Genomic DNA, 23810 nt, shown 5'->3' with positions numbered 1-23810 from the left:
CACAAGCAAAACCAAAGCACAAGTAGCACTATTCCATCTTGTGGTCTCCAGAAACTATTATTCAGTAACATTGCTGCCTCCAGCTATGGAGGTAGAGCATAGCCATGATGGCTAGCAGCCACTGATAGCCCTCTCTTCCATGATACAATCCTAATTCTAAAGCCATTCAAGTTGGTGGCCATCACTGCCTTCTGTGGGAGTGAGTTCCATAGATTAACCATGCACTGTGTGTAGAAGGGCTTTCTTTGGTAGAATCTACACACATATAACAAATGCTGTGAAAATGCTTTAAAAAAAACACCGTTTTGAAAAATACATTGAATTTTACATAACTCACTGTTGCCATCCAATGTCACGCTTGTATACTGCACTTTACAACACATTTCAAACTGTGTAGATGAGTCATTTATCTGTCCTGAATTCTGCAACATTCAGATTCATTGGCTGTATTCTGTCATGTGGCATTTTCAACTAAAAAGGAGAGGTGTATAGGTTTATGTAGTTTGAAACGAGGAAAGTGTGCAGATGCATTCTTACCTTCGGTGGCCACATCTTGAATTTTGACTTTGTATACATGTGCCATGTAGCCGAGTATAGAAAAAATGGCAAATCCAGAGATGAAGCTAGTGACACAATTGATTGTACTGGTCATCAGCGCATCCCTAGGAGAAATCAGGAGATGATGAAAAGGCAGCAAGCAGATCCCAGTGCCAAACCCAGTTAAGAACCTCATGCAATGTCATTTGAGTAGAGCTAAGCACAAATTTGAAGTACTGTATACAATTTGACTACTGTTTTTTAAGGCCACCACCCAGCGTAAATTTATACCCAGATCATCAAATTCTGCTGACCAAAGCATCTGTTTGGAGGTGACAACTTGTGGTAGATTGCAATTTTGAGTGGACTAGTGTCAGTGTGTTAATACTCCGAGTGTCAGGAACAGAAAGCTCAGGTAGAGTCAATGGGCCTTGTCCGAGTGAAAAGAAATCTCAAGAGATCTCCACACCACTTCGGCATAGTGGTTAAAGTGTTAAGACGATGAGCCAGGTGACATGTGTTCAAATTCCTACTCAGCCTCAAAAGATCACTCGGTAGTGCTGTACTGAAAATGTCTTTATCAAAGGGAAAAGGAAACTTTAATGAAACGCTCATGGGTAGAGAGCTTTCCTCACTTTCAAGGAGGCCACTGGAGATATAGATAGATGATAGATGGATAGATAGATAGATGCCAGACTTGTAGAGTTTAATGATTCTAAAGAAATTTTGAAATGCCCTGCAGATGAAGCAGGAAGAAACAGAAGGCGCTTTCATGAGGGAAGAAAACTTTTGGGAAACTGCAGGGCAGGTTTTCACCACCACTGGGTGACTGTGGGACAACCAGTCCCCATCAGTTTATTCTACCGCACAAGGTTGTTGTGAGGGGGATAAATGAAGGGGAAAGAGCAGGGACATCTCAATACATTTGGTTAGCTGAGGCAAAGGACAAAATGGTTCCACCTTCCAATTCCAGAAACAGAAGGTGGTGAGAATGGCAATAGGCCAAGATCCTACAGCAGCACACGAGGAGAGGGCAGAGGGCAGGCCATATGGCCAACACAACTGTCTCCTCAGGCTCCTTGTCATTACTGCCTTACCCCCAGAGTAATATAAATGGAAATGGTCTCAGGACCAAACATTGTTTGAGAGCAGAGGTGGCAAACCTGTGGTCCACCAGATGTTGCTGGACCACAACTCCCATCACCCCTGACCATTTCCTATTGTGGCTGGGGCTGATGGAAGTTGGAGTCCATCTGGGGACCACTTTCCCCGCATCAATTCTAAAGGCTATATATATGGAAGAGAGTGAATGACACGAGCCATAGAGCGGAAGACAGGATTATTAATCTTTGAAGAATTTAATGCAATACTGAATATCGCCTCAAGCAGTTTTTATCCAGGGTGGGGTGGCATCCCCACTCTGTTTTAGATGTTTCATGGCAAATTTACTCAGATTACAGGATAAAAGCAATTATGCAGGAAACGGTTCTCTCTCTCTCATTTTAAAGGCATGCTTCCTAGTGATTGGTTAATGGTAATCTAATTGCAAAAAAAAAAAAAAAGCAGATGGTTGTCATTTGGATAACTGCATGTGATTGCAGGTGTTGCTTCTGCTGCAAGATGATGCCCATTCATTGTCACAGTGGAATATCTTACTTGGAAATCTAAAGCCCAGTTCAAATCTGAAACAAACAAAATAGCAGACTGCCAAAGCCACTATTTGCTTCATTGCGGCATTGTGAATTTCGCGGAACATGAAGAGCCTGGTGGATCAGGCCAATGGCCCATCTAGTCCAGCAACGCTGGGCAAAGACGTCATGTGCTTATTGGTCACGGAAGGGGGGCTTAGATGCCACACAAAGATCTTGATATTTACTCAACCCTGCTAATCTTTTAACAGGTTTCCTGTCTCTAAGTGATGTAATACCTTCCAGAATGAGAGACTGCATGCCCCTGCAAAGCCAGTCACTAGGGAAGAACATTAGGAGAAAGTGGTTGCTCTTTTGGACTTTGCATAGGCTTTTTATTGGCTGGTGTGGGAAACGAGATATTGGACTAGCTGGGTCCAGTAAGGTTCCTAAGTTCAGTAACCTCAGGAATGAATACCTTCTTTCCAGAACAATGACAGCACTGTACAGACATGCATGCAAACATAGGAAGCTGACTAATACTGAGTCAGACCATTGGTCCATCTAGCTTAGCATTGTCTTTACTGACTGGTGTGGCTCACCAGGGTTTCGAGCAGAGGTCTCTCCCAGCCCTACCTGGAGGTGTCAGGCTTGACCCTTAGAGCTTCTGCGTGCAAAGCAGGCATTCTACCACTGAACCACATAACTCTAGGAAGCTCACAAGCCAAGGCCTTGCTTTGACCTTTCCCTGCTGATTTCCCCAGTTTGTGAAATGTAAAGATAGACTGACTCTGCACATTATTATTAAGAACATACACACTTACATGAAAATAAAATTGTCAAACAAACAAAAATATGTATTCCTCATCTATTTAAACAAATAAAATTGATTACAGGGACATGAGTTGTTTTACAGCATTGTGGCTTACCTGTAGCAGTTGTTGTCAAATCTATTGTAGCTGGCAAAGGCAATTAAGACCCCAAACCCAGCCCCTAAGGAGTAAAATATTTGTGTGGCTGCATCAATCCATACCTGCATAAGGAGAACAGAGGAAGGTAGTTTGTGGATTATAGCAAAACTGAACAACAACAACAACTGCATTTTCAATTATATAATTTGTTTGGGGGGGGAATCAATTTCATGGATTTAAAACTAAGAAATAGTGGAAAGCTCTGCTGAAATCCAAAAAGCATAGGTGAGCAAGAATTTGAGCCCAGGTACCATACTTTAATATTTCAAGGACAGGGGACAGGCACATCTGTGGCATGAAGCAGAGGAGGAAAACTGGGCTCCTGAGGGCAGACTGATAGGCAAATCTGTCAGTCTCAGTTCTTCTCCATTTCTCATTTTTCCAGTGTTCACTTCCAAATCACTTTGCTAATGATTATGATTTTTTAAAAAAAGAAGTCCTCATGAAAATTCATTGGTATTTTGGTGCAAATTTCTTCTAATATGCATATGCTTGTATGCATTTGCCTAAATTACAAACGGGGTGATTTTTGCCACTAACAGATGCATTTTTGTGAACACTTTGCCCCCAACATATGCATTTTGTATGCATTACTTGGCTGGACAACTGCATTACAAAATTCGGAGAAGCATGTTATTTAAAATAGCAGCTGTGTTCAAGTTTGTGTATTGCACTGGAAAGTGCAGATTAGGTAGCCCCTGGTCTCCAAAGCCACTCTTAAGGTTTAGACATGTTTGAGTGGGGGAGAAGATGGCCCTTAATGTATCTTTGTACTAGGAGAGACTGTGCCCTCCAGACAATTTGGATGAAAACTCCCCCGTGCTGGCTGGGGCTGATGGGAGCTGGCATAGAAAACATCTGGAAGGCACTATGTCAGTGAAGTCTACTCTAGGCCATTAATGGAGGGGAAAGTTGGCACCAGCACTCACAACTGAACCTGGAAACAAACAGGTAACCAATAAAAATGCTATAGGACTGGGGATATGTGACACAGAACTCAAGCAGAGGATCGCTGGACTCAGGCAATGAGTAATACAAAACAATCACAACACGAGAAGTCAGGGACATCCAATGAAACTGAATGTTGATCGATAGATGAAATAACTTCTTCACACAGCACACAGTTATGGGACAATGGAACTCCCTCCCACAGGAGGCAGTGAGGGCCAGTGAGGATTAGACAATTCATTGAGGAAAAGGATATCAATGGCTACTAGCTTTGCCTCCAGGCAGCAAATGCCTTTCAATATCAGATATTAGAAACCATAAGAGGGGAGAGTGCTCTTGTGCTCAGGTCCAGCTTGTGGGCGAGAATAGGATGCTGGTATGATTATATGGTTAGATGGACCTTTGGCCCGATCCAGCAGGCTCTTCTTATGCTCTTATTTTTACTGGTTGACACCAAGCGTGATGTACCTAGCAATTACTGTGCCCTAGGTGAGGGGTAAGGAAACTGTATCTTTCCAGAGGTTGCTTGACTACAGCTCCCATCTTCCCTTATCATTAGCCATGGTGGCTGGAGCTGATGTGAGCTGGAGTCCAACAACATTCAGAGGCCCACAGGTATGTCAACCTAGGGCCCATGTTATATGTACATGTCAGTCTGTACTTTTGAAAAAAGTCATTCCAATGGGCAGAAATTACATCTGATTCAACCTTAAAGGTAAAGGTAAAGGCACCCCTGACCATTAGGTCCAGTCGTGACCGACTCTGGGGTTGCGGCGCTCATCTCGCTTTATTGGCTGAGGGAGCCGGCGTACAGCTTCCGAGTCATGTGGCCAGCATGACTAAGCCGCTTCTGGCGAACCAGAGCAGCGCACAGAAACCTTCCTGCCGTTTACCTTCCTGCCACAGCGGTACCTATTTATCTACTTGAACTTTGAGGTGATTTCGAACTGCTAGGTTGGCAGGAGCAGGGACCGAGCAATGGGAGCTCACCCCGTCACGGGGATTCAAACCGCCGACCTTCTGATCGGCAAGTCCTAGGCTCTGTGGTTTAACCCACAGCTCCACCCACGTCCCTGGTTCAACCTTAAGCCACATCTAATTCAGATAATTTGTTCCACCATAACCGTTCCCTGACCTTCCATTCCCCCCCACCAATAAATTTACTTCCTGCATGGTTTAAGCTTAAAACTCTTTTATTTCTCACCTCTGACACATGCCATATGCATTTAAAAATAAATCCAACTGTTGTTTTGTTTTAATTCCAAGTATACCACAGCTGCAGGCTGCAGTCTACATTTGTGCTATATGTTGACTTCAACAGCACTAGTACTACGCAGAGCTGTTTACCCAAAACTACTTCAAGTTTCCTAAATATTTTCCCAAGAGGTGCCAGCCAGTCTCTTCTTCTAAGCTTCAGCATTGCGTCATTGCAAGCATTACTACGCCATTGTGGTAATGCATGATTCTTGCTGGCAAACAATCATAGGCAGATTTATAGCCTGAGGAAGAGAAAAACAACCAGGGCACCCACAAACACTAAAGTATTTGCAGGAAGCTCTTCACAGAGAACAATGAAGAAGGGAGGCACACTCTTCCTGGCATCTCAGATTTCACTGGATAGCTACTGCTGCTCCTTTTGTGAAAGAGACACTAGATGTCTGCAGGACAGCAATTCATTCATTGCTGGGGAGCCAATGAGGTTACTACTTCCTGCCATAGGCATTCCAGACGCAGGGATTCATTGTTCAGTATCAGGTACCTTTGAGAAGATATGGGATAACCCCAGAGAATAGCAAATATGAAGCAGCTTGAATTGGGCCTGGAAATGAACAGCAAATAGACAAAGCTGTAACTTAGGTCCACCAAGCCACCCAGTTCTAAAAGGCAGAGGTTCATCTTGAATTACCTAAACAACACATCTGTTAAGTACATGACCCTTAACAGATGCAATTCCCTAGCATCACTTAGCATGAGTGCACATGGAAAGCTCTTAATAGAACATGGTGTACTGAATTTTGTTGTTGTTAATTAAGAAGATAAAAAGAGCCTGCTGGGTCAGGCTAATGACTCATCTAGTTCAGCATCCTCTTCTCACACTGGCCACCCGGATGCCTCTGAGAAACTGACCAGCAGATCCCAAGCACAAGAGAACTCTCCCCACCTGTGATTTCCAGCAACTGGTGTACAGAAGCATTACTACATTGGACCATAAGCATAATGGCTGCTAGCCACTGATATCTTTATCCACGAACTTGTCCAATACTCTTTTAAATCCACCCAAGATGGTGGTCATCACTGCCTCCTGTGTGTGTGTGTGGGGGGGTGAGTTCCATTGCTTAACCATGCAATATATGAAGAGGTGCTTTATTTAACCAGACCTCCATCTGTCAACATTCAGCCTCGTTGGATGTCCAAGTGCTCTATTATTATGGAAGAGGCGTAAAAACATCTCTCTATCCAATGATAAATCAACTGCATGTGAATGAACAAACTTGGTTTGTTACTGTAATCTCCTTTTCAATGTTAAATGCGAAGGTTAAAACAAAGCACTCACTGTGGCTTCTTTTAATCTTCTAAAGTCAATGTTGAGGTATGCTTTGATTCCATCATACGCACCAGGCAATGTCAGTCCATGGATTAACAGTACGGATAAAACAACATAAGGCAATGTGGCTGTTATCCATACAACCTATTACGTTAAGACAAGCAACAAAAAGTATTGATCTGTCTCTTGAATGGCAAAGACAGCATTACTACTGCAGCAGCAGCAGCAGCAGCAACAACAACAACAATTTATTACTTATACACCACCCATCTGGCCGGGCCTCCCCAGCCACTCTGGGTGGCTCCCAACAGAATACTAAAAGCACAATAAAACTTCCCTAAACAGGGCTGCCTTCAGATGTTTTCTAAAAGTCAGATAGTTGTTTATTTCCTTGACATCTGATGGGAGGGCGTTCCAAGGGATGGATGCCACTACCGAGAAGGCCCTCTGCCTGGTTCCCTGTAACCTCACTTCTTGCAGGGAGGGAACCGCCAGAAGGCCTTTGGGAGCTGGACCTCAGTGTCCTGGCTGAACGATGGGGGTGGAGATGCTCCTCTCTCTTTGACTGCTTTTTTCGTTGTTAAAAAAGAAATGCAACCAACCATTTGAACAGCATCTTTCCATTTCTGTATAGTAAGGTAGGAGAGCTGGGGGGGGGGGGAATTCATATCTGGCAACCAATGTGCCCCTTTGGTTTCAGATAATACATGGGTAGACGAGTCTTAAAAGCCCAGGGCACAAATTTTCATGGCCTTCTAGTGGCTATGGTGGCTCACGTAGCAGTAATTAGTGCCAACTCTGGGAGTGTGTATTTGATTCTGGCCAAACTAAACCTCCTAGAGCAAAATATACATCAGGACAAGGTTGTCTTGCTCCCCATTCCTTTCTCCCTTCTGCTTTTCATGTATAAAGAGAGATTGAACTAAGCAGAATTTGCCATTAAGTCTAAATGCAGGAAATTGTGGCTTGATCTAACTGTGGTTACATAAAACAAACCTCAATCAAACCATGTTCAGTCTCTGGCACCTAATCAAGGGAGGCTATGGAAGTCTGAACAGGTATCTGGATATAGCCTGGGTAATTTGGAATGGATGATGGGGACAAAGAAGCTGAAACTTAATTGAGACAATACAAAAGTGTGGTGAGTGGGGTAAGGTCAGTCTTAGAAGGGTTGAGGCTGTCAGGAGCTAGAGTCAAATGTAGGTCAGCAATCAACCCAGAGTCAGTGAAGTTAACTATTTATTCCAGAAGCCATAACAGCAACTCTTCCCAGTAGGTTTTGTTCTAACAAGGCAAATGCAGGGACTGATTGATGGTCCCCGCCTTCCCTAAGGCTCCTCCTCCCAAGCAGTTGCAAACTGTGTTCCACTCTCTTCATTTTTCTCTGTGTTCTAGGAGACCCAAGGGGAAGAGAAGCTGGCCACAGCAGGACGGGGAGACTCCCTGGCTTCTTCAGCAGTCTGCCTCTCTGTCTTCTGGCCCCACTCTCCTCCAGCCTCCGCTTCTGCCTCAGAGTCCGAGCTGCCCTTTGCCATAACCTCTTCCTGCTCACCAACCCTGTTACCTTTTGGGCTTCTGACCTTGGGGGTTCCCCAGCTGGTACCTCCCACCACAACTCTGCATCCAGCCAGTTCATGACAGGCTCACAGTTTAGGGGGTACTCCACTGCTTGGCATAGCATCAGAGAAGGTAAAGGGAAGGTGGAAGCTGCATGAACCACTGTGTGCCTATATGTCTGGAACACAAAGCATGGCTTGAAAGTAGACAGTGTTCTGTGCAAACCATGGTTTGATGTTACATCTGAACCACCAAAACACTAATAGAAAAGCCCCTTTTAAAGAAAAAAATGTATGTATTAGGAAAATATTTGCCAACCTTTCCTGAAGTCTTCACACCTTTCCACAGGCTGAAGAAAACAGTGATCACCACGACCACGAGACACAGTGTGAGCTGCCATTGGGGCAAGCCAATATCATGAATCCCCCTGCTTAGGTGAAGCTGTAGAACTCTCCGCCTAAGCAAAAAGAGACAGAAGAGGGATTGAGTTAGATCCTTTTGTATGGAAAAACAATCACTAACTGGCTCCACACTTATTTGAAGTGGTGTGACTTGGTTTCAGCAAAGCATGTCCTCCCTAAAAGAGGGCACATGTTGCAGTGAGACCTGGACACTGACCTCCTGTGTTGTGGGTGGGTTAATTGGACAGCCACAACACATGACTGGTAGGTCCCTCATTGCTGGGTTAAATCTGGCTAATGGGGTGCAGTCTAAACAGATCGAGGGACCTATATATACCTATGCACGTGACCCAGAGCTTCCTCTTTCAGCTCGAGCATTGGAACACCCACCCACCTCTCCCTATATTTAGGGTATTTTGCGATTGACCTTGCTATGCCATCGTGCGTTGTCTGTCGTTGGGACAGGGGCACGGCAGGAATTTTCCCCACTTGGCTGATTGGCTGTTGCCATTTGGGTTTCATTTGCCGCATAGCAAATCGTCACAACTGTAAGGTTGCAGATAGGCACTGGTTCAGGTGATAGGGATGGGAGAACAGTCTCGCCATCCCTATGTGAAGGGTATTCTGTTAAAGGAATCCATGGACTCAACTTGGTATGGTCAACCCCTGAGAGGGGGTTGTGCCCATGCCTGAGTCCAGGGGAGCATCTGGGCAGTGGACATAGTCTGTTCCCAGGCTTTCCACCTACCTCAGGTGTTCACCCTTGGCTGACCTATGATAGAGCTCTGGGTCAGCGCTACCTGCAAGGGTGCAGGGAGCTAGTCGAACCAGAGCCTATGCAACCACTCACTTTCTGTAATCAATAAAGTTGTGGCCTAAATTCTGCCTAAAACCAAAACTAAAATTTGAGTCAAATGTGTGTTTATTTAGGGGGGCGGTCTCTGGGTCTGAACACCCAAACAGTGAACAGTTTGTCAAGATAAGGTCTCATCAAGGGATTTGAAAAACATAGAAGTAAAAACAAAGAGAAAGTAATGCACAGCTCAGTTTGATGTCTGGACTGGTCATCTAGATTTCCTAGATTGGAGGGGGAGCCCTCCTGCACCCCCCAGGCATATTTTGTCATTCCTCTTAAGCAACGATGTAGGCCATGTTCAGCGGTGAGCTAGTAATCAATTTCTAGCAGTTTACTCAGGGATTGTTGCAAAGGACGCTGGACTAGGTGGATCTCTTTTTGCCCCATCAAGGCATTTCTTGTGTCCTTAAGCAAAAATGCATACTCAAGTGGGTCACTTTACACAGGTTTTGGCTTAGCTGTGAAATTACCCCGGATATAGGGGTAGGGGTGTGGAACCTCTGGCCCAAAAGGGTAATAATAATAATAATAATAATAATAATAATAATAATAATAAATAATTTTATTTATATCCCGCCCTCCCCAGCCGAAGCTGGGCTCAGGGCGGCTAACAACAATCAAAATAGTCCAACATTCTAAAAACATTCATTATAAAATTAATTAAAATCAAATTAAAATCAAATTAATGGCAACCATCAAGCAAAATTCTGTGCAGATTGCCAGAGGAGGGGGTCAGGCTGCGCCCTGACCAAAGGCCTGGTGGAACAGCTCTGTCTTGCAGGCTCTGCGGAAAGATGTCAGGTCCCACAGGGCCCTAGTCTCTTGTGACAGAGCGTTCCACCAGATTGGAGCCACGGCCGAGAAAGCCCTGGCTCTAGTTGAGGCCAGCCTAACCTCTCGGTGGCCTGGGATCTTTAGGATGTTTTTATTTGCAGACCGTAAATTTCTCTGTGGGACATACCAGGAGAGGCGGTCCCGTAGGTACGAGGGTCCTAGGCCGTATAGGGCTTTAAAGGTTAAAACCAGCACCTTAAACCTGATCCTGTACTCCACCGGGAGCCAGTGCAGCTGGTATAGTACCGGATGAATATGATCTTGCAGCGAAGACCCCATAAGGAGTCTCGCCGCGGCATTCTGCACCCGCTGGAGTTTCTGGGTCAGTCTCAAGGGCAGCCCCACGTAGAGCGAGTTACAATAATCCAGTCTGGAGGTGACCATCGCGTGGATCACAGTGGCTAGGTCAGGGCTAGAGAGATAAGGAGCCAACTGCTTAGCTTGGCGGAGATGAAAAAATGCCGCCTTTGTTATAGCTGTAATCTGCGCCTCCATAGAGAGGGAGGTATCGAAGATTACACCCAAACTCTTAACGGACGATGCTGGCACTAATTGCACCCCCGCAAGAGATGGGAGTTGCCCCCTCAATCCTATATCGCTCCGTCCCAGCCAGAGGACCTCTGTCTTCGAAGGATTTAACTTCAACTGGCTCCCACGTAACCATCCAGCCACAGCTTCCAGACATCTGGTCAGTGTATCTGGGGCCGAGTCAGGATGGCCGTCCATCAACAGATAGAGTTGGGTGTCATCGGCATACTGATGGCAACCCAGCCCAAAACTCCGGACAAGCTGGGCGAGGGGGCGCATAAAGATGTTAAAAAGCATCGGGGTGAGAATCGCACCCTGAGGCACTCCACAGACCAAGGAGTGGCGCGATGACAATTTCCCCCCAAGCGCCACCCTCTGTCCCCGACCAGAGAGAAACGAGCGCAGCCATTGAAGGACTGTGCCCTGGATCTCCATGTCGGCAAGGCGGTGGTCCAGGAGTTCGTGATCGACCATGTCAAAGGCTGCTGACAGGTCTAGAAGAATCAGCAGCCCCGGCCCGCCTCGATCCAGCTGCCTGCGGAGATCATCTGTTAGGGCGACCAGAGCCGTCTCGGTCCCATGACCAGCGCGGAAGCCGGACTGGAATAGATCGAGAGCCGATGTTTCATCCAGAAACCTACCAAGCTGTTCAGCAACCGCTCTCTCAATCACCTTACCCAGGAATGGAAGATTCGAAACCGGGCGGTAATTGGATAGATCTAAAGGATCTAATGATGTTTTCTTTAAGAGCGGACGCACCACTGCCTCCTTCAGTTCCCCTGGGAATATCCCGGTGCCAAGGGACAAATTGATGATATCATCCCTCCAAGCCCAAGACCCTAAAATGAGCTTCTTGGATCAGGCCCATGGCCCATCTAGTCCAGCATCCTTTTCTCACAGTGGAGAGAATTGTACAAAAATGAAAGCTAAGAGTTCAGCCCTCCCCCCCGGTGGTGTTGCAAATACTCCCATGAATTTGTTGCCCTGGGCAAAGTGCACCATTTGTTCTCCCATAAATACATCTCATTTCCCCTCCCAGAGCTACAATACTCAGAGTGATTTAAACAGTCAATCCCTCTTGCCAGGGGACTCTGGAAATGGTAGCTTGGTGAGGCAAATAGAGGGTTAGGATCCTAGGAAGTGTAGTTTGTAGTGCTCTGGGGGGAAATAGGGGTCTCATGACAACTCTCAGCAGCCTTAGCAAATTACATTTCCCAGGACTCGGGGGGGGGGCATGGCTGTTTAATGGAGTATGATACAGCTTTATATACATGGTATAGATGGAGCCTTAGAGACCTCTGACAAAAAAGAAAAAGAAAAAAAGATTATGGTCATTAGGGATACAAACTAAACCCAAGACCCTTAGATTGCCCTCTATTGTGGATTCAATTTTTCCTTTGTGAGCTGTATTGAAAGTCCACTCTTTATGTCGCTGTTAAAAGGACATGAAGCCTAAACAGGAAACAGAATTTAAAAGAATGTGAAATGCCTTGATGAGATGTGCCCACTTTGTTTTTCAATCTTGGTCTTTAAGATGGAGCCAGAAAAAACAAACACCCTACTCTTAAACACATGACGTAGAAACCATATCTCTATAGATATTGTTCAGAGATTTTCTCCTCTCCTGAGGGGAAAACTCAGCAAAATAATTTCCCAGTTTTCACCACCCACAAATTTGCATGTGGAAAATAACAGGTTCAAACCCTCTCTTGCAGCTGTTTCAAGCTTAAGATATTGCTGAAGGGAATTGCTTTCAGAGTAATGAAGCTGGGCAAAGGAAGCTGAGAGGCATGCTGGGACAGAGAGGCAATGGGGACACATTTTTCAAAAATAGATCCCAGAAGTTATCTCAAAACTGTCTCTATAGAACAGTGATTAGGGACATAGTTCAGTGGTAGAACATCTGATTGGCATGCAGGAGGTGCATCTCCAGGTAGAGATGGGAGAGACACCTGGAGAAACCCTGGAGAGCCGCTGCCAACAGACTGACCAGGTATAATGATGCCTCCTATATTTTCATGGACCAATTGCATGTGAGTTTTGCACATGCACAGCTGTATATATGAAGGCTTCCACTTTGAAGTCGTTTCTGTCAGCACATGGATTCAGAGGCACAGCCTAACAGCTGTGAATCAGACTATAAAAGTGTCCCTCCAAACTTCTGATTTTTAAAAAAAATATTTTTATTAAATTTTATCCATATAACCCAAATAACAAAACAGAACTTCATGAGACAAACACATAAAAACCAAACCAAGGTTAATGTGGGATGTTACATCCGTAAGAAGAAAATGATAAAGCTGTTCTTGGTTGTTTTTATCTACAACACAGCCTTACCCATTTCCCCCCGTGCCCTAGATCATGCCTTCATTCTGTTTCATATCTTTAGACACAAGCAAAAACATTCCACTTCTCCAAGGCGTTCAGCTAATTAAACAATCAATGGCCTTTTAAACTGTGTGAAGGGGTTATTGTGTGTTACTATAGTACGTATTCTTGTGTTGTTATATTGTAAACTGCCCTGTGATCCTCAGATGAAGGGAGGTATATAAATTTAATAAATAATAATAATAATAACTAATGGCAAAACCATTATATGAACATTCATTAGACCTCTGACCCTCCAGATGTTGTCAGACACCAACTCCCATCAGCCCCAGCCAGCATGGCCAACAGTCAGGGAAGATGGAAGTTGTAGTCCAGTAACATCTGAAAGGTGCTAGATTAGAGACGGTGGGAGAAAATAGCTGCTTTCATTTTTATTATTTGTTTTTAGTATTATGTGGCATTTGATTATGCTTGTTGAAGCTTATCAAAATAATGAGGGGAAATGGTTAAAGGTTTAAAGGTAATAAATGATCCCATGGTTCTAAAACTGGTCAATGTATTTGTTTGTTTTCTAAAAAGAAAACACATTAATACTACAATGCGAAATAGATTGTTAAACAAATAAACTTTGCTGAGAGGGAAATTCCTCCATCCCTGTGTTGTGAGGCCAACTTGAGTAAGGAGCACCACTTTCCGGACTTCTCTCTTGCGTTATCTTTTTGATACAACTATAGAGGAAATAATAGAAAACACTACACGTCTATTTCCACTTCCACTGCCATAATTACTGCCTAGATCAAATAATAGAGACCTATGGGTGTGTGTGTGTGTTGCAATAAACAGCCACTTAGTATTTTACATTGTGCCTTGGCTAATAACAATCATGAATTCTGTGCCATTTAATAACACAGACCGAAAGAGGCTCAAAGATAATGAAACTGAAGCATCCACTAGGTCCCACAGATGTGTCAGCAGCAATCCACAAACAGTGGTATCAATGGCTACAAGAGGATCTGAATTTTCAATTGCTCCATCCTGAATACAGCATTCAGACTCAGGAAACTTATTTCCATTGTTGAGTGGGTTCAGGGGAACAAAGGGACACAGGAAGCTGACTCATACTCAGTCAAATTATTGGTTCTTCTAGCTCAGTACTGGCTGGCAGCAGCTCCCAAAGATTGCAGATAGGGTTCTCTTCCAGCCCTTCCAGGAGATATCAGGGGTTTAACTTGGCCCCTGGTTACTTTTTTCTCCCCTGAAAAGTAGATCAAGGAGATGGAGGAGGATGGAAGAAGGGCACTCTTTCCCACTTCCACTTTCATCTCTATGTGTTTTTCAAGGTTCAGGTTAATTCTGTTAGATAGAACTTTTATCAAGATCTCTTGAAAGCAAAGTTTGTGTGCAGGTGCAATCATGCTTCTTGTCCCCAGGAAAAGCAGCTGATCTGGGGCAGAGGAAAAATAAGTGGCTAGAGGCAGTGGTGTCCACAATACTCACTCAAAAATACACATGTGCCCCCATGCCAAAAAATGACTGGTGGGGCATGACTTAGGCTCCCTTCAGATTAGTGGAGAGGTTGGCAACAAGTCATTGATGCAATAAGAGCGCATTTAGTGGTAGAGTAATGCTGGACGTGGGTGGCGCTGTGGTCTAAACCACTGAGCCTAGGGCTTGCCAATCAGAAGGTCAGCAGTTTGAATCCCCGCAACAGGGTAAGCTCCCATTGCTCGGTCCCAGCTCCTGCCAACCTAGCAGTTCGAAAGCACGTCAAAGTGCAAGTAGATAAATAGGTACATCTCTGGCGGGAAGGTAAACAGTGTTTCTGTGCACTCCTCTGGTTTCACCAAAAGCAGCTTACTCATGCTGGCCACATGACCCGGAAAAACTGTCTACAGACAAACGCCGGCTCCCTCAGCCAGTAAAGCAAGATGAGCGCTACAACCCCAGAGTTGTTCATGACTGGACTTAACTGTCAGGAGTCCTTTACCTTTTTTTTTTAATGCTGGATTGCCCACATATTAATCAGCTTTATTAGTCTTCCTGTGATGTTTCCCGAATGTTACGAGGTTATTGTTGCCTTGAGCTACAAAAGTGGGGGAAATGCACAAACCCAAGACAACTGTGGTACAAAATGTTGCAGGGTTTGAGCAGGAAGCTACAGGGCATGCACCAATTGTAAATGAAGCAGCTTGGCCACCCCAAATTTTAGCAGGTTCAAATGGTAATGAAAGTGAGATTGTGTATAAAAAAGTGAGATTGTGTATAACTATTGTGATGACCAGTGCTCCCCCCAGGGTACTCAAGGGTACGCAGTACCGGCACCTTTGTGGGGGGGGGTTGTCGTTAAAAAGTGTGACACTTACTGTAACAACTTCATGGTGAGTACTGGCACCTATTTTTTCTAGAAAAAAAGCACTGGTGACAACCATCACGAGCACAAATCATCATGGATGCATATTTAAAGGGATGTCAGAAGAGGCCCTTAAATACATCCCAGAGCAACTACAAAGTGTTTTCCAAAAGTGAAAGCCACAAGGAGCCCCAGACTTACTCATAAAATTCAGCTGCAGGAGTTATCTTGTACTTGGAATAAGTGGTTCCAGCGGCAAATGTTGAGGCATTGATGAGTTTGGGGTCTATGCAGTTGGGGCTGTTCCAGGGGTTGCCACACTTCGTCCAGGGAAGCTCCTCCAGTGTGAAGGATGCAAACAGATAATACAGAGACCAAGCTATGATAACGTTGTAGTAGAAACCCACGTATAGAGCTATGAGTATCACAGCATAGCCTACACCTGAAGACAAAGGAAAACCAGATTACACATGAAGCTATAAGTCACATCAGGTTCATCTTCCTAGTGAGGGCTAGAAGAGGGTGCCATTGCTCATCACCCCAACCAACTATTTGCCAAATATTATTAACAATAATAATCTAACACCAAGGCATTTGCTTGGTGCTGGGAAGCAAGATCGGCTTTCATTCAGGGTGGGGTACATAGGCTGGTCAATCAAGGCACAGCCTTTGTGTTTCCCTGCTTTGTTGTATTTCTGACCATATGGATTTAATTTAAAAATTGAGTTGGAAGGGATCTTGAAAGTAATCAAGTCCAGCCCTCTGCTCAAAGTAGGATCTGCAATGCAGGGTGCAACTGCAGCATCCCTGAGAGATGACTTGTCCAGTCTCTGCTTAAATACCTACAGCAGAAAACCAAGAGCCTTTTATTTGAAAGGTAGGGGAGAAATCACCATAATTAAAACAAGCAACCCAAATATTTATGCTAATTACAAAAAAATAGCTAACATATTGTGATAACATTTAAATTAACTTTTTAAGGAAAGTGCAGTGAATTATTGTAAGCTGTAAATGCAAATAATTCCTGGCATAGTTCTTTGCTTGGGTTTTTATAGCAGGGTCATGTTTTGCACTTATTATTATTATTATTTCTGGCTTTCCTCCCAAAGGTGCCCAGCTACTGAAATATACAAAATTTCCAATAGTAGAAAGTAATAGAAACTTTTTTTAAAAAAAGAAGACTTAAAACATGATCCCCTTGACAGGTGACAGATTCTCCTTCATTGGAGGTTCTTAAGCAGAGGCTGGATGGCCATCTGTCATGTAAGATTTAGTTGAGACTCCCGCATTTCGGGAGGTGACTAGATGACCCTCGGGGTCCCTTCCAACACTACAATTCGATTCTATTACCTTTTTTTAAAAAAAAGTTAATCCTTTTTATTGAAAAAATGCTGTTGTAAAGGTGAAAGATGCTAAAATAGCAATAACGGCCAACTTTTAAAAGGTTCTTGCAAAGGTAATCTGTGACCTGTATGTTAGAATATTTGACAACATTTAACAGTAAACTGATGATCTGCCTGGTTAATTGATTGGCTTGTCAATCCTAGCAAAAATGTGTACAAAAGTAGTATAAACCCAAACTGAAAATCCAGAATAGCACCCGTGGGGTATATTATTCTAGCATGTCATTAGAGTAAATTTGAGAAGCAAATCTGGACACAGCCTGCTATTTACAACAGCTGGGTGACACCCAAGTGGTTGAAGGCAGCCTTCTTATCCCAACATTTGAATGAATACTTCCACAGTGATTGCAGGGTACGCTCCTGGTGCCAAACACGGCGGGTTCACATCATTACCACCAAGTCCCAGATTTTACAGCACTGCCATTTATAGCTAATATTAGCCTGTTGTGTTTAATGTCTGTTTGCTTTCTGGTCCAAAGGGTCTTTCCAGGTGCAGCAAACTAAAATTAGCCAACTTCTCTCTCTCCCTCCCCCCCCCACAATTAGGAGTGTTTTTAACTAATTATGAATAAACTGTTGGCTTATCATCGCCACTAAAGATTCAAATTCATGAAAAACCATGAAAATGAGAGCTCTGGAGCAGGTTGCAGCCCATGACACCCAAAGCTAGAGCTTTGAACCGAGCTCTGTCCAAGGCTTTTCCCTTATCAGCATTTCATCAACGGCTACATTTTTACTCTGGGTCCAAATGTAAAGGTAAAGGGACCCCTGGTCATTAGGTCCAGTCATGACCGACTCTTGTGGAGCTCATCTCGCTTTATTGGCCGAGGGAGCAGGCGTACAGCTTCCGGGTCATGTGGCCAGCATGAATAAGCCGCTTCTGGTGAACCAGAGGAGCACACGGAAATGCCATTTACCTTCCCGCTGGAGCGATACCTATTTATCTACTTGCACTTTGAGGTGCTTTCGAACTGCTAGGTTGGCAGGAGCAGGGGCCAAGCAACGGGAACTCACGGGGACCTTCTGATCGGCAAGTCCTAGGCTCTGTGGTTTAACCCACAGAGCCACCCGCGTCCCTAGGTCCAAATGTACTAGAGTTTAAATGGCAACACACAGAGATCCACCATGGCTGTTCCTATTGTTCAGGTGAGGCAGACAACACCAGATTGCTAACATGGGGGTGTTGTGAAAAAAACGGAAAACTGAGAGTGAGTCAGTGAGACAAAATTCTCATGGGGAAGTTCTAGCTTAAAAATGAGGCAGGTGGGAAAAGATGGTAGAATGAGGAGTGACCCTGATTCCCTACCCTTTCAGGTAGATAAACAACTAGCTGACATTTAGAAGACATCTGAAGGCAGCCCTGTTCAGGGAAGTTTTTAATGTGTAACATTTTAATGTATTTTTAATCTTTGTTGGAAGCCACCCAGAGTAGCTGGGGAAACCCAGCCAGATGGGCGGGGTACAAATAAATTATTATTATTATTATTATTATTATTATTATTATTATTATTATTATTATTATTATTATTATTATCATCAGAGGCAGTTTTAGGACAGCCTGGCCAGTTCCCCTGCGCTGGGTACTGAGTGGATAGAAGCACTTGCCCGGCTATGGGAAAGAAGCTTGATGTCTCTGGCAGGGGCCTGGAGTCTTCTTACCTCCTTCACAAAGCTTAGTTACCACTTTCCCAGCTTTGGGAAGGAGGAGGGAAGCATCGAGGATCCTGCCAGAGCCTCCCACCTCCTTCCCAAAGTCTGGCACTGCATGAGGGCTGCAGGGGTGGTGCACCAAATTTTGGCCTAGCTCAGGGTGAGGTTGCACCAGACTCCACCCCTGTTGTTGTTTTCACTTTTGCTAGCAGTTTTGCAACGGTGGCAGCAAAAGAACAGAGAAGCCTTCTGGATGAGACCAATGTGCCGTCTGATCCAGCATCCTTATAATAATTCACTACAGTTTTATTAAAGACTCGTTTGTTTTGGAGATTCGTGCAGACCTGTTGATGAGCACGGCATCTTTTTGTTGTTAATAAGGTGGATGCTTTTGGGCAGGGAGAGTTCATCAGCATTCGCCCAGATATTTTTAGACTTGTCAAATAGCTAACACTTTCCCTGGAGGAACCTTTTTAAAAATCTCCTGTATATCTTCATGCAAAATGGTGTCTATCTTCACCAACCTGGTGCCCTCCAGATGTTTAGGAATACAACTCCTGTCAGCCTCAGCCAGTGCACCATTGCTGATTGGGGCTGATGGAAGTTGTAGCACAAAACATCTGGAAGTTACTAAAGGCTGCCCTAAAGTCTATTTTTTGCTGATGAGCAATAAAGGCATTAGTGACAAGTGACTCTCAAAATACAGACGTTAGCTATTCTGGCCTTGCCAAAAACTTTCAATGCAAGCCTCGGAGATGTGTTCAATATCAAGAAACTCCAGAAGATATTGCAAATATATTAAGCAGAAAGCCTGGGACTTACCTTTAAAAAGTGGACAGATTTTCCATACGGTGGCAGCCCCTTCTCTGTTATACTGGCCCAAAGCTAGTTCCATGTAGAATAAGGGCATCCCAGCAATGACGAGGAAGAGTATGTAAGGTATGAGGAAGGCACCTGGAAACAGAAGCACCGAGACAGAAATCAACCAAGCTCCAACTCTACAATTCTATGCTTTTAATTATGCAACCTGTTTTAATCTAGTCAGGCAATGCTTCCTGGGCTGAATCTAGACATATATAAAAAAGCACTGTGAAAACGCTCTTTTAAAAGAAAGTTTTAAAATATATGTTGACTTTGCCATTAGCTCACCATCACCATCTAGTGACTCATTTGTATAATAATGCACTTAAAGGTAAAGGGACCCCTGACCATTAGGTCCAGTCGTGACTGACTCTGGGGTTGCGGCGCTCATCTCGCTTTATTGGCTGAGGGAGCCGGCGTACAGCTTCCGGGTCATGTGGCCAGCATGACTAAGCTGCTTCTGGTGAAACCAGAGCAGCGCACGGAAATGCCGTTTACCTCCCCGCTGGAGTAGTACCTATTTATCTACTTGCACTTTTGTGCTTTCGAACTGCTAGGTTGGCAGGAGCAGGGACCAAGCAACGGGACCTCAACCCGTCGCGGGATTCGAACCGCCGACCTTCTGATCGGCAAGTCCTAGGCTCTGTGCCTTAACCCACAGCGCCACCCGCGTCCCTTAATAATGCACTTAAAATACACTTAAAACATTATTTGCAGCTGTATAGCTGAGTCCCTGGATTCCCTTCCTGCATCCCACACCATTTTCCACTGCAGACACAGAACCTCGCATTCTCTCTCCCCCCCCCCCAACTTTTCAACTGCCCATTTGCTAAGCTTTGTGTGGCTGCACAGTGTTCAATGCACTGAGCAACATTCCAGATGTGTGATATAATATAATGTTTTCATATGTGTGTGTGTGTATACAGCAATAGCCACAACACTTGGCTGAGTAAATCCATCTCCGCGATACAGTCTCTCTGGGAAAGCAAATGCATTCTCTCATCAGGACACGGCTAATTTAAATATCAAAGTGTAACAAGCGTTAATGGGGGATGTTCAAGATCAAATAAAATAAGAATCAGGCAGATTGCATGCATCCATTTGGGGAGTTGATAGACACTGCGGTACAAAACAAAGAAGCCCAACAACAACAACCCCCACCCCAAGGCCCCTCGGAGATACTGGTAACCAGAGGATTGGTATTTCAAAAGAGCATCTTCCAAAAATCTTTTCTGTCACACTATAAGCTCAGAACAATACCATGCCTGGCAACCCTGAAATCACTGGTTGAGAGTTTGTTTTTAACTGCTTTTATAATGCTTAATATATTATTATTATTATTATTATTATTATTATTATTATTATTATTATTATTATTATTAGGTTTGGTGGCCTGGTAACCTTCTGGAGCAAGGATGGGGCATAGCTGTTTTAAATTGCTTTTATGTAGTGGTTTAATGCTGTAAACCCATCCTGGGACTTTAGGGTGAAGGAAGGTAATCAATAAATTAATGATAGGCTGAATAAATAAATCAGTGTAAAGAATACACCCACTTAAGAGATTTTTAACATATTAAAGCTGTCAAGCAATGCTTTTAAACAAATAAATTAAAATATGCAAGACGTGATCTGATGTGAACAAAGATCAGTCATTTTGGATTCCACCAAATTTCGCATATAAATCCCTTTAAGACTGGATTGATACTTTAAAGTGTCCAACACTTCAGCTGTAGCAACTGCTGGAGAGAGGCAGTGTCAAGTGTTGGATTTGCAAAGGCATTTCTTTCTTTCTTTCTTTCTTTCTTTCTTTCTTTCTTTCTTTCTGATCTTCAAAATGTTTTAATACTTTCTTTTTTTTAACTCACTCCTCCTTGATTGTCAGAGGGGAAAAACCCAAATAAGCAAACAAGCTTCCAGACAACCATTCTGAAAGGAGCACATTCTAGAGAGGAAAGAGAAAACAGCTTCTTAGAAAAGGGTCAAGAGGGGCAGAGAGGAGAAGGATCACTGAGAGCCACTGCACACTAAGGTGAAGAAAAGTGCTTTAAAACATCTGAAATAAGCTACGTGTGTCTTTCAAGAGGATTAATGCGGAAGCCAATAGGAGGTAGATGATTGAAAATTCTGCCCAGAGCAGGATCAAACAAAAAACACGAACGTCTCAAGATTACACTTAAGGCTCTTATCACTGTGCCACAATCAACCGTGTTTTAATTCACAAGTGGTGTTTCTGCAGCCAAGCAACTGAAGCAGAAAGTGCCTCTACCTTCCAAGGTTGTAGCAGGAGAAAGGTTGTCACACAGCTCCATGGTAGAGAATCTGCTTTTCATGCAGAAGCTCTCAAGATCAATCATGGGCATCTCCAGGTTGGACTGGGGGGGGGGGGGGACTCGGCCTGAAACCCTGGACAGCCCCTGCTCTAGTTAGTGTTGACATCATAGAAGCAGAAGGCTCAATAGTGTGGCTCGGTACAGGATGACTTCCTATGTTCCCTGTGGCTAAGGTAAGGTTACCAGATGTCCCCGTTTCCCGGGGACAGTCCCCGGATTTACAAATCAGTCCCCATACAAAATCCATTGAAGTTGAAAAGCGTCCCCAAATTCATTGAAAAAAAATCTGGCAATCTTAGGCTAAGAGCAGTACTTTTTTTGAGCCAGAGCGCACTGGAGCACAGTCCCAGCACCTTTTCTCCCCCCCATCCCAAAGAAGTGCATTATATATACATATGAAAAGGAAAAAAAATCAATCTCTGCCTGTCCCTTCAGCAGCCGCTGGGTCAGCCTTTCTGAGAGATTTGAAGCGCCGCTGCCACTGCTGTCTGAGTTTTCCACCCCCCCGCCGCCTCATTCTGCTTTACTGCCACCTCCCTCCCTCCTTATATATTATGGTTTGGTTTTCTCCCCAAGAAGTGCTTGTGAGATTTTTTGCTCTAGGTTCAATTATCCCCTTGTCCTCCCCTCCACCTCCCCACTTCCCCTGCTTTCTCTATCTCCCTCTCGTTCCCGGCTCCCCTTCTCTCTCCCCCCTAGAGGCTGGTTGGCTCTGACTTGGCGGCCCCTGCCCACTCCCTCTGCCCACCTCTCCCTCCCATCAAGAAACCTGCTGCCACCACCATGATCAGATATTGATCACTGTGACCACAGCAGCAGCCCGCCATGGAAGGGGTTAAGAGCAAGGCGGGAGCAATGCAGGGAAGAGGGGGCAGTTCTAGAGCCTTTTTTTAATAAAAAAAGCACTGGCACTTCAACAAGCAATACGTGAAGAAGTACTACATTAGTCCATTGTCAGTCCGTGAATTCCCCAATGGGTTTCTAAGTAGAGAAAAATAAAAACTATCCATTTCTTCCATGTCATGCATAATTTCATACACCTCTAACACGCCCCACCCTTTCCCCCTCAATTATATACCGTATTTTGCGCCCCATAGGATGCTCCGGCCCATAGGATGCACCTAGTTTTTTTTTGGGGGGGGGAAATATAGAAAAAAAAAATATTTCCCCCCCCCAGGTGCGGGGCTAGAAGAACCAGGTCGGGGAACAGCGGGAAGGCGCACTCTGCCTCCCCGCTGTCCCCCGAGCTTGTGGGGCTGGCGATGGGGAGAAGTGCGCTGATCCCGGGACTGCAGGCAGCTCTGCGCGGCCACCGGGAGCGGGGCGGGACTTCGCGCCCAACTCCCGGTGGCCGTGCAGAGCTGCACTGATCCCGGGACTGCAGGCAGCTCTGCGTGGCCATCCAGAGCGGGGCGGGACTTCGCGCCCGGCTCCCGGTGGCCGCGCAGAGCTGCGCTGAGCCGGGGACTGCAGGCAGCTCTGCGCGGCCATCCGGAGCGGGGCGGGACTTCGCGCCCGGCTCCCGATGGCCGCGCAGAGCTGTGCTGGTCCCGGGACTGCAGGCAGCTCTGCGCGGCCATCGGGAGCGGGAAGAGCTGCGCTGAGCCGGTGACTGCAGGAAGCTCTGCGCGGCCATCCGGAGCGGGGCGGGACTTCGCGCCCGGCTCCCGGTGGCCGCGCAGAGCTGCGCTGAGCCGGTGACTGCAGGCAGCTCTGCGCGGCCATCGGGAGCGGGGCGGGACTTCGCGCCCGGCTCCCGGTGGCCGCGCAGAGCTGCGCTGAGCCTGGGACTGCAGGCAGCTCTGCGCAACCCTCAGAGCTGGTCTCCCGAGGGTTGCGCAGAGCTTCCTGAAGCCTGCATTCGCCCCATAGGACGCACACACATTTCCCCTTCATTTTTGGAGGGGAAAAAGTGCGTCCTATAGGGCGAAAAATACGGTAAGCCCCAAATGCTGCAACCCTTTCTCAGAGGACCATTTCCCCACCCCTGTCAATGACAAAGTGAGGGCTTGCATCATAACACAGATAAAGAGCCTGTGGCCCTCCAGAGTCATGTGATGTTGCTTCAGCAAGCACCAGCCTT

General features: G+C 45.2%; 1 protein-coding gene across 3 annotated transcripts in view; it reads right to left on the bottom strand.

The window, feature by feature from the left end:
• The window catches only part of SLC6A2 (solute carrier family 6 member 2), a 64337-nt gene that overhangs the window by 21887 nt on the left and 18640 nt on the right, over positions 1-23810 (bottom strand). For all 3 annotated transcript variants that reach the window (XM_053400118.1, XM_053400119.1, XM_053400117.1), the window contains 6 exons: positions 19359-19490; positions 15685-15925; positions 8505-8643; positions 6639-6773; positions 3095-3198; positions 538-662 (listed from right to left, as the gene is read on the bottom strand). In XM_053400118.1, coding sequence (XP_053256093.1) covers positions 538-662; positions 3095-3198; positions 6639-6773; positions 8505-8643; positions 15685-15925; positions 19359-19490 — 876 coding nt within the window. The remainder of the gene's footprint in view (positions 1-537; positions 663-3094; positions 3199-6638; positions 6774-8504; positions 8644-15684; positions 15926-19358; positions 19491-23810) is intronic.

Source organism: Podarcis raffonei, chromosome 8 (assembly GCF_027172205.1).
Source record: "Podarcis raffonei isolate rPodRaf1 chromosome 8, rPodRaf1.pri, whole genome shotgun sequence".
Lineage (NCBI taxonomy): Eukaryota > Metazoa > Chordata > Lepidosauria > Squamata > Lacertidae > Podarcis > Podarcis raffonei.
This window is presented reverse-complemented; position numbering and strand designations above follow the sequence as displayed.